The sequence below is a fragment of the Oncorhynchus kisutch genome, linkage group LG19 (assembly GCF_002021735.2).
Source record: "Oncorhynchus kisutch isolate 150728-3 linkage group LG19, Okis_V2, whole genome shotgun sequence".
Classification (NCBI taxonomy): Eukaryota; Metazoa; Chordata; class Actinopteri; order Salmoniformes; family Salmonidae; genus Oncorhynchus; species Oncorhynchus kisutch.
Window position 1 is genome coordinate 27,953,214 of NC_034192.2, and position 12,080 is coordinate 27,965,293.

General features: G+C 45.8%; 1 protein-coding gene across 1 annotated transcript in view; it reads left to right on the plus strand.

The window, feature by feature from the left end:
- Positions 1-12,080, plus strand: part of LOC109864535 (fibroblast growth factor receptor-like 1) — a 63,261-nt gene that overhangs the window by 23,678 nt on the left and 27,503 nt on the right. Inside the window, exon 3 of the mRNA XM_020452376.2 lies at positions 10,411-10,683. Coding sequence (XP_020307965.1) covers positions 10,411-10,683 — 273 coding nt within the window. The remainder of the gene's footprint in view (positions 1-10,410; positions 10,684-12,080) is intronic.

A 12,080-nucleotide genomic window follows, 5' to 3' on the forward strand; every position in this document is an offset into this window, starting at 1 on the left:
CCCACTCCAATTCGCATACCGTCCCAACAAATCCACAGCTGATGTAATCTGTATTGCACTCCACACTGCCCTCACCCACCTGGACAAAGGGAATACGTATGTAAGAATGCTGTTCATTGACTACAGCTCAGCATTCAACAACATTGTTCCCTCCAAGCTCATCACCAAGCTCAGGACCCTCGGACTGAACACCTCCCTCTGCAACTGGATCCTGGACTTCCTGATGGGCCGGCCCCAGGTGGTGAGGGTAGGCAACAACACATCCGCCACGCTGACTATCAACACTGGGGCCCCTCAGGGGTGTGTGCTTAGTCCCCTCCTCTACTCCCTGTTCACTGACGGCCGCCTTGTTGTTTAGTGTGTTCCAATTTTCCCAGAAGTGACTTGATTCTATGGATTCTTCAATCACATTGAGCTGTTTTCTGACATGCTGTTCCTTATTTTTTCTTAGTGTATTTCTGTTTTAGTGTTTCCTCTCTCTCTCTCTCTCTCTCTCTCTCTCTCTCTCTCTCTCTCTCTCTCTCTCTCTCTCTCTCTCTCTCTCTCTCTCTCTCTCTCTCTCTCTCTCTCTCTCTCTCTCTCTCTCTCCCCCTCATCTCAAAGCTCTGCTACTTATTTTACCATAATAATTTATCTAGGCAGAGCGCTGTCGAGGTCTGTTTGAAGCTCTACGTACAACACCAGCCCAGCACTGTTCCTCGTGACTCTGCCTCGGCTTCAAAGCTCTTCTGGGGCTGCGGTTCTGGGGAGGCCTCCCTTCCCCATAAATCCTCCTTGAAATCAAAAACCCCTATCAAGATGTCTAAAACAGAGTGGGCCACGAGCGGACAAGCACAGTGACGCTTTACAGTGATCCCTGGTTATCCATAGGTTAGGAATCTGTCTTACACAGATTAAATGTCTTGGATGGTTCCAGCTGTTGTGATTAGATTCCCCTGAACTACACTACAAGACCATGGTGCTTACCTACGGAACAGCAAGAGGAACTTCCCCTCCCTCCCTTTAGTCTATGCTCAAACCCTACACCCCAACCAGAGCACTCCATTCTGCCACCTCAGGTCCCTTGGCCCTCCCACCCCTATGGGAGGGCAGCTGCCGCTCACCCAGTCTAAGCTCTTCTCTGTCCTGGTACTCCAATGGTGGAACCAGCTTCCCCCAGAAGCTAGGACAGCAGGGTCCCTGCCCATCTTCTGAAAACATCTAAAACCCTACCTCTCCAAAGAGTATTTTTAAATAATCCTCCTCACCTCGACTCCCCAACCCCCCCAAAAAATTGTGCTTGATCCCCCCCTAGCTCTGACTCTACTGATAGCTACTTTCTTGAGGAAAAATGTACTTTCTATGCCTGTGATATGTGGTTGTCCCACCTAGCTATCTTAAGATTAATGCACTAACTGCAAGTCGCTCTGGATAAGAGCGTATGCTAAATGAATAAAATGTAAATGTAAAATATAAATAGCCTTTGTTTTTATTGATGCCGTTACAAGTCTGGAATAATATGCTGTTCTATACTGTAGGTCGTGGCACTGGGGGGTCTGCCTGTCAGGGTATTTGCCATTCAAAAGCCCATCTATGGTTGGAGTTAGGGTTCTCAGCTCATCAGCTCAACAACCAGCATATACATGTCTGTCTGTGGATCCCTTAAACTTAGATTAAAGCAACTGGGGAAGACGTTGAGGACATTTAACAAGACAAATGAGGAAAGAAGAGAGGGGTCAAGCCTGACATTAATTTCAAATCAATGCCGCTACACAGCTGTATGAGTGTGTGTTTGTGTGCGTCACTCCATGCTCCTTCCACGCTTACACCGCCCTGTCGCTATTGGACAGAGAATACCCTGCAGTGTGTTTAAGTTCAGAAAGCAAGCAGTGGACTTGGTGGGATGCAGCAGTCAGAGCCCCTGTTTATTAGATTTCAATAAGGAGGGAGGCTGTTTATATCATTTCCAGAGCAGGAGCAGTGGTCTAGGAGCAGGAGTCTATAAGCAGGGGTCTAGGAACAGGGCTCTATGTGCAGGGCTCTATAGAAGGAAGGAGCTGCCTTTGTGGAGCCAGTGGTCAGTCAGGTCACTCGCTGAGTCCCAGTCCAGCTATAAAAGAACCTACAATTTTTTTTATACAGAAAGTTAACAAAAATAGATAGAATCTTGCCATCATGGAAAGGAAAATACTGTCTATTTGTGGAAAAATCACCCTGATTAATTCTTTAGTCATATTCCAGTTTACTTATTGCCCTGCCATGCAGAACTATTTGTATTTTAAATTATTTGTGCAAAAACAACTTTATTTGGAATGGCAAGCCAGACAAAATGTGCTTATTTATATAATGAATATGAGTTGGGGGGCTAAAATTATTAAATATTAAAGCATTAAACCTCACTAAAAGCATCAGTCATACAAAAGTTATACTTAAACCCGAACTGGTTCTCCAGTAGGTTAATCAGAATTGCTCAACCCTTGTTGAAAAATGGCCTTTATCCAGATTACAACCTCTCACTTTCAGTTAATTGAAAACCTTTTCAAAATATCGCCCTTTTATAAAACAAGCCATACTGTCACGTTCTTCATATAGAGGAGACCAAGGTGCAGGGTGATTAGAATACATTCGTTTATTAACGAAGAACACTTAAAACAAACTAAAGAAAAACAAAACGAACGTGAAGCTAAAAACAACGAGTGCTGAAACGGGCAACTACACATAGACAATAACCCACAAACTATCCAAGGAATATGGCTACCTAAATATGGTCCCCAATCAGAGACAACGATAAACAGCTGCCTATGATTAACCAATCTAGGCAACCATAGACAAACCCCTAGACTACATATACCAACCCTCGTCACACCCTAACCTGACCAAAATACAGAAAACATAGATAACTAAGATCAGGGTGTGACTATTACACCCCCCCCCCCCCCCCCCCCCCAAAGGTGCGGACTCCCGACCGCAAACCTGAACTTATAGGGGAGGGTCCGGGTGGGCATCTACCATCGGTGTCGCCTCTGGTTCTGGACGCCGCCCCCCCATCTTTACACTGGGTCCGCTCTTGTAGCACTGACCCGTGGATCATCGCCGTAGGCCCCGGGCTGGGGACCCTCGCTGTGTGGATCATCACCAGATGTTCTGGACTGGGGACCGTCGCTTGAGACCCCGGGCTGTGGCCCGTCGCCGGAGGTTCCGGTCTGTGAACCGTCGCCGGACGCTCTGGACTGGGTACTGTTGCCGGACGCTCTGGACTGGGTACCATCGCTGGACGCTCTGGACTGCCGAGGAGCACTGTAGGCCTGGTGCATGGTGCCGGCACTGGTGGTACCGGACTGGGGACACACACCTCAGGGCGAGTGCGGGGAGCAGGCACAGGACGTACTGGACTGTGGAGGCGCACTGGACGTCTGGATTGTAGAGCTGACACAACCTGTCCCGGCTGGATGTTTATTTTCGCCCTGCAAATTTGCAGGGTACTGGCACAGGATGCACTGGGCTGTGCAGACTCACCGGAGACACAGCACGTAGAGCCGGCGCAGGATATCCTGGTCCAAAGAGGTATACTGGAGACCAGGATCGCTGAGCAGGCATCCTCCTTCCTGGCTGGATGCCCATTCTAGCCCGGCCAATGCGAGGAGCTGGAATAGTGCGCCCTGGGATAGAATAGCGCACTGGAGACACCGTGCGCATCTCTGCATAACACGGTGCCTGACCAGTTACACACTCCCCACGGTAAGTACGAGGAGTGGCTCAGGTCTCCTACCTGACTCAGCCAATCTCGTCGGGTGCCCCCCCCCCCCCGTAACAATCTTGGGGATGCCTCTCAGGCTTTCATGCTAGCCGTGTACCCTCATATCGTCACCGTTCCTCCTGTGCTTTCTCCAGCTGCTTCCATGGCAGGGTCTTGTCCCTGCCATTACCTCCTCCCAGGTCCAGGATGTCCTCCACTCCTCTTTCTCCCAGGTCCAAGATGTCCACTCCTCTTTGGCACGCTGCTTGGTCCTTTTTTGGTGGGTTATTCTGTCACGTTCGTCATATAGAGGAGACCAAGGCGCAGCGTGATTAGAATACATTCTTATTTTATTAACGAAGAATACGAAGAACACTTAAACAAACTAACCAAAAACGAACGTGCCGCTATAAACAACGAGTTCTGAAACAGGCAACTACACATAGACAATAACCCACAAACTGTCCAAGGAATATGGCTACCTAAATATGGTCCCCAATCAGAGACAACAATAAACAGCTGCCTCCGATTGAGAACCAATCTAGGCAACCATAGACTTATAAACCCCTAGACCAGTGAAAACCCCATAAACATACAAAAACCCTAGACATGTCAAAACACATACATGTATACCCACCCTCGTCACACCCTGACCTGACCAAAATGATACAGAAAACATATATAACTACGGTCAGGGCGTGACACATACAAAGCTGGTTACAATTCCAGTTTCATCCTCCAGAAAAGACCTAACAAATAATATGGTTAAATTCAAATATACTAATTGATAAAAGTAAAACAAATCTTTATGGATTCTTTTTCTTAAGGAATTATCTTTGTTAATGATATTATGAATAGAAAAGGTGGAGTTATGTCACGTGCAGTTAACAAACATATAGTATATGGAAATGTTTGCTCTATCCAAAATTACAACCAACTGATTGCAGCATTACTGCAAAAATGGAGGAGAAAAGTGGAAAGGGGAGAAGGGAGAAGGTAGGGAAATTGTTTGTTTGCCCTTTGTTAAAGACCAAAATTGACAACAATATTATTTTCATAAATAAAAAAATCTATCAGTTTTACTTGAGAACCAAAATGTTGAACGAGGCACAATACATGTTGCAAAATAGTTGGGATGAGATTTTCGATGTGCCGATTCCTTGGCACGTGGTTTATGAACTGGTAAGCAAAACAACACTTGAGTCAAAACTTAAGAGTTTTTCAATTAAGATTATTCTACAAAATTGGTGCCACAAACAGAACATTATGTGGATGGGGCAAACAACCATGTCAGCTCTGCAGATTTTGCTATGAAGACACAGAATCATTAGATCAATTATTTTGGTATTGCCTCTATGGAGCTTCTTCCTGGTCACAGGTTCAGGAATGGCTGAAAAATCACAACATTTATCTAAAAAATTTGCCATAAAAATAGCACTGCAGATTTGGAAAACCATAGTCAATCAATCAACAATATAAAAAGACTTTCAGTAAAAGAATATTTAACTTACAACTGTAGATACTATGCGATTAGACAGGTTCAGAATTTATGTGAAACATCATTTTAAAAAGTATGGCAAATATGTATATGTGTAAAAAAAAAGACAACATTCCCTCCTCTCACACACCACACTGCCCTTATTCCTTATCTCAGTAAATGGGTTGCCCCCCCCCCCCCCTTCTCTAGCTCAATTCAATTCAAAAGGCTTTATCCACAGGGGAAACAGGTTTACATTTCCAAAGCCAATGTTTTTGGGTTTGTTCTTTGAAATGTGTCGAGTTCTCTCATGATTTGTGTGGGTCTAATTGGGCTGCTTTTCCTGAGCTCTGTGGAATCTGTTTGTGTTTGTGAACAGAGCCCCAGGACCAGCTTGCTGATGGGACTCTTCTCTAAGTTAATCAAATTGTATTTGTCACGTGCACTGAATAGAACAGGTGTGAAATGCTTACTATGACTTGGGTGACTGGAGTCTGACAATTTTTTGGGCCTTCCTCTGACACCGCCTAGTATATACAGTTGAAGTCGGAAGTTTACGTGCACCATAGCCAAATACATTTAAATTCAGTTTTTCACAATTCCTGACATTTAATCCTAGTAAAAATTCCCTGTCTTAGGTCAGTTAGGATCACCACTTTATTTTAAGAATGTGAAATGTCAGAATAATAGTAGAGAGAATGATTTATTTCAGCTTTTATTTCTTTCATCACATTCCCAGTGGGTCAGAAGTTTACATATACTCAATTAGTATTTGGTAGCATTGCCTTTAAATTGTTTAACTTGGGTCAAACTATTCGGGTAGCCTTTCACAAGCTTCCCACAATAATTTGTTTGTAGGCCTCCTTGCTCACACACGATTTTTCAGTTCTGCCCACAAATTTTCTATAGGCTTGAGGTCAGGGCTTTGTTATAGCCACTCCAATACCTTGACTTTGTTGTCCTTAAGCCATTTTTCCACAACTTTGGAAGTATGCTTGGGGTCATTGTCCATTTGGAAGACCCATTTGCGACCAAGCTTTAACTTCCTGACTGATGTCTTGAGATGTTGCCTCAATATATCCACAGAATTTTCCTACCTCATGATGCCATCATTTTGTGGGGGTGCTTTGCTGCATGAGGGACTGCACCAGTCCCTCATGCAGCAAAGCACCCCCACAAAATGATGCTGCCACCCCCGTGATTCACGGCTGGGATGGTGTTCTTCAGCTTGCAAGCCTCCCCCTCATTCCTCCAAACATGGCAATGGTCATTATGGCCAAACACTTTTATTTTTGTTTCATCAGACCAGAGGACATTTCTCCAAAAAATACGATCTTTGTCCCCATGTGCAGTTGCAAACCGTAGTTTGGCTTTTTTATGGCGGTTTTGGAGCAGTGTCTTCATCCTTGCTGAGCGGCCTTTCAGGTTATGTTGATAAAGGACTCGTTTTACTGTGGATATAGATACTTTTGGACCTGTTTCCTCTAGCATCTTCACAAGGTCCTTTGCTGTTGTTCTGGGATTGATTTGCACTTTTCGCACCAAAGTACGTTCATCTCTAGGAGACAGAACGGGTCTCTTTCCTGAGCAGTATGACGGCTACGTGGTCCCATGGTATATATACTTGCGTACTATTATTTGTACAGATGAACATGGTACCTTCAGGCGTTTGGAAATTGCTCCCAAGGATGAACCTGACTTGTGGAGGTTTCTGAGGTCTTGGCTGATTTCTTTTTTCATTTTCCCATGATGTCAAACAGAGGCACTGAGTTTGAAGGTAGGCCTTGAAATACATCCACAGGTACACCTCCAATTGACTCAAATAATGTCAATTAGCCTATCAGAAGCTTCTAAAGCCATGACATAATTTTCTGGAATTTTCCAAGCTATTTAAAGGCACAGTCAACTTAGTGTATGTAAACTTCCGGAACAGCCGGTGCTCTGATACATGCTTCAGTGTTGCTTGCCTCGAAGTGAGCATAAAAGGCATTTAGCTCATCTGGTAGGCTCGCGTCACTGGGCAGCTCGCAGCTGGGTTTCCCTTTGTAGTCCATAATAGTCCATAATAGTTTGCAAGCCCTACCCCATCCAACGAGAGTCAGAACCTATGTAGTACGATTCAATCTTAGTGTATTGACACTTTGCCTGTTTGATGGTTTGTCTGATGGCATGACAGTGTCAGTTTCTTGTCCAGTTCTGGCATTTAGGTTGCCACAGACTAGTACATGTCCCTGGGTCTGGAAGTGGTTGATCTCCCCCTCTTGGATGGAGAAGCTGTCATCGTTAATGTATGGGGATTCTATTGGGGGGATGTAGGTAGCACACATGGCTACATTTTTTACAATTTCCTTATTTATTTCTAACCAGATGTAAAATGCTCCTGTTTTGATTAATTTAATAGAGTGGGTTAGGTCTGCTTTATACCAAATGAACAGTCTGAGTCTCTTCCCTGTTTCACACCTGGTAGTTTGGTGGATGGGACTACCTACTCCCTGTAACCTAGAGGGCAACCTCTATACCATACAGACATTGTCATTCTTGTAGGATGACAATGTCTGTATTTTGGTGATCTGGGTTTCTGCTCTTCAGGCCAAAGAGAGATGACCTCAGACCTTGTATATTCCAGCATGAGATAGTCAAAGCTTTGTGTTCCATAGTGTTCACTGTTGTTATGCGTGTGGTTTAGGCTCAGACCATTAGGTTTCAGCAGAGCATGCGGAGCATCTGGTGAATGGCTCTTAGGTTGCAGGATGGGGCTTGGGTGGGTGTATTAGTGGAGGTTCTCTCTCTCTTTCTCTCTCTCTCTCTCTCTCTCACACACACACACACACACACACACACACACACACACACACACACACACACACACACACACACACACTCTCTATACATTAGGGGGGCCATGACCAAGTCTCAGACAGTCATATCACTCCCACCCTGCCCTACGATCCCCCCAGGCCTGTTACATTAGAGCACTTGTCTCTGATCTCTCTCAGCACCCAGCAGTGTGTGTGTGTGTGTCAGGCTCACAGAGTGGTAGTAGGAGTCTCTGTCTGTCCACCCCTCCATCCCCCATCCATTCCCCAGCCTCGGTGTGTCTACAGTGGGGTGTAGTGTCTGTTAGCACCCAAGAGCGGCCCAACGCCCCTCTCCACCGTTCTCTCAGCTCCCCAGGCCACTTCAACGCCGATCCGCCAGTCTCTGAGCCAACTTGTGTGACAACCAGACACCAACCAACCAGCAAATACTAAGCCAAATCTTACATACAGTATGAATGTCTTCAAGCCAACCTTTTTCCCAGTGAGGTGAATTAGCGAAGGTCAATGTAAGGATCAGTTTGAGAGAATGCTGTGTTAACATTCAAACCTGCTGGAATAGGTCTTTAATGTCTACTTTTATGTTCTATTCATGGAGACGGAGGAATTGTATTCCATACTTGATGCAGTCAGTGAAACCCTCTCGGCCTAACGTTATGGAATGTGCTGTAATTTAATTCCAGCACCAAAACAATCTTTACTTTTTCTGCCACTTTCCTGGATGGCAACCAGTAGACACCAGGTGAAAACACTTCACTCCTCCACAGAGATGTGTAGCGCAGAGAGAGAAAGAGGAGAGAGAGAGAAAGAGAGAGAAAAGAGAGCGAAAGAGAGAGAGACTTTTTTTTAGAGGAGGGAGTTTTGTTTTTAGATTCCTATAATCTTGGCAGTTCTCACAGCAGCTGCTGGTGCTGCTACAGGATGTGACAGTACCAGGCATGAATGAGCGGTGCCGTCCAACGCACACACACACACTTACATACACACAAACACGCACACACACCACCTAACTGCCGTCCAACACACACACACACACACCCCGGCCCACTGCCGTCCAACACACACACACCCGGGCCCAAGTGCTGAAGCAGCTCAGGAGGGCCAGAGGAAATGGAAAGGGAGCTCTCATGGGAGTCTCGGAGTTCTGAATGAACAGGATGAAAAGAACCTTGTGCATGCAAGGACCGTATAAAAAAAAAGAGAATCCCCCTCAAATAGTTGAGTAAAAGGCCCCAAAGTTGCCCCTCGCTCTTCTTGAGAAGGTTTATGTTTTTGACTGGACTTTAGGCGTACCCAAGTTGGTTTGTTTTGCTGATAGGAAAGATCCCTTGGGGTAGCCTAACCCGGTTCTATACACACCTTCTTACACATCTGTGTCTGGGGGCCTGGGCACGTACAGTGCGCGTGTGGGTGCGTGCATGCATGTGTGTGGAGTGAAGTTGACACAGGGCCCCCCTCACCGAGTCAGACAGCAGTTGACTCAGAGACAGGCTTAGTGTTAGTTAGGGGGAAGCAGGTCTCTGGTCTGCCTCTCTAATTCCATTTTATTTTCCATGGTTCATCTGGCTCACCTGCCCAAAGTCATTAGACCCTGTGTCGCCAGCAGCAACAGAATGAATAGAATGTTTCATATGATAAACAAAGGTGTTTTATTTACAAGGTGCAGCAAAACATCAACGTGTGTTTGAATTCAACTGCAAATGAAACATACAGTACTGAATATTCTTGAATGGTGGAATTATAGTCAGTTAATTTAAATGATTTAACCAGCAAATAGGCTATGCAAGGCACATTGATAGAATAACATGGAAATGTCATGAAAAATCTAGATAATTATGAAAGGAAACGATGCTATGATTCCAATGACAGTCTTTGCTGTATGAATTGAACTGCTTGTCCAGCATCAAGGCCATTGGAGCATGATTCAAACACGGACCCTCGTCCACTGCAGGCTATTTTCATTAGCAGAACGTTAGTATGTCTTACCAGATGCCCAGGTCTGGCGACTAACTCCTCTGAATAAGTAATCCACAAAACAATGTACCTGTAGGAGAAACTATCATTTGTGTCTGTGATTATACACCACGACATCATGATCCAATGTGACAAAGGGTGTACTGCACACAAAATAACTGCACTATACTCCATTTGCACTCTGTTCCCCTCTCTGCATTTAGATAGACGTATATTGATACTGTAGCTAAAACTGTATATTTGTTTATCCACTGCTCATTCTCTTACAGCTCTATGTTCACCGTACCTCGCCTGTCACTAGCAGCACCGTATCACTGAGTATGTGTAAATGAACTTGGCGAATAAAGATTATTCTGATTCGGATATTTTTTTATATAAAAAAGCTGTAGAGAAAAAAATTATGTGATCGTTGTCTGCCTCTCTCTCAGGTCCCCCGTGGGTGAGTCGTCAGGTGGAGGAGCGCCAGACAGCGAGGTTGGGGCAGACGGTGCGGCTGGCGTGCCCCGTAGAGGGTGACCCTCCTCCCCTGATCCTGTGGGTGAAGGACGGGCGTAACGTCCACCCGGGCTGGAGCCGCTACCGGGTGCTGAAACAGAGCCTGAAGATCAAAGAGGTGGAGCTGGGGGATGCGGGGGTGTACATGTGCCGTGTCACCAACGGCTTCGGAAGCATCGCGCTAAACTACACCCTCATCGTCATCGGTAGGGCCAAGGAGCGTCTGATCTCATCCCTAGTCAATGTCCACACACTTACATTTCATACACATCATGTAAACACACATTACATACACACATGCCTTATGCTCCAATTCTCTGTGACTCCTTTAATGAATACGTAGCTCTCTATATTCTTTCATACCTTAGCCAGTTAACTGAATAACTCCAAACCTGTCCCATATCAGACATACTCCCTGAAATGTTACTAAGACATGTCCATATAAAATGAAGACAACATTTCCCCGGTACCTTGGTCTAGTAGTGTGACCTAGCCTTGATTCTACAGTCACAGTGCACATTAAGAGGGATTGTAATGCAGGAGGCCTACTGGCCCCACGTTAGCCCCTAGATGTGATTATATTTGACAGAACCGACATGACTGGCAGCCCTGGCGTTATTAAAAGAATATGGTTTCATTTACGTAACCGATGCAAAATGAAAATGTACAAGTGAGCATTGTAACAATGTCAATTTATGACTTGTTAGCATTACAGAACCCCAGCAGCTCTTCTGTCAGGTTTCATATCAAACCTCAGGAGAACAAAGGGAGGATTCTTTACCGGCTGCTCCTGTCACACTACACCCTGGTGCTTGTTTATAGTGCCGGTAATTTAATCCAGTGTTCAATTATTTTACACACACTGTCGGGGGTTTCACCCCCCTCTGACACAATGAGAAATTAATGTTGCGTGTGTGTGTCAGTGTGTGAGGTTGTGTGGTAAAAGAATGAACTCTGTCTGGAAGGTGGTTGGAGAGGGGGGTAGAGGGTTTTGGCAGTGTAGCTTTTGCGAAATACTTCTGGTTGAGATTGAGGAGGGATGGCTGCTGGGGGACTGTAGACCGGGCATTCTCTGCCAAAGCACTCGTCAAGGAGACCGCTGAAATAGACGTCCTGCCGCCTGCACCACTATAAATCTGCTCCGGTCCAGTGATGCTGAAAGACTGAGAAGTTGTGAGGAGCGGTGAGCGGGACGGAGCCCCCAGCCCTTCCTGTGCTGGCCTTGGTCGGCCTGATCCATGGGGCGGGTGAGGAGAGCAGCTGCACTGTGTGTGTGTGTGTTGTGTGTGTGTGTGTGTGTGTGTGTGTGTGTGTGGAGGATATAGAGGAGGAGGGAGGGTAATTACTCGGTTGATGACTGAGGTGGCTGAACTGGCCCTGATCGACCTCCATGGACCTCGTCCTCTGTGTCCTCCTCGTCTGGTTGGAACTCTGAACAGGGCCTCCCCTCCCTCCAGCCTCCCTGCGTGGGGAGTGAAGGTAGCCTGCTGCTTTCCTGTTTGGTCCCCTGGAGTAATGTGGAACTGTGAGTTATAGTGGCCTTGCTCTCTCTGGGACTCACTGTGCTGAAGTCTTACTGAAGTCATTAACTAACAGCCCTAGA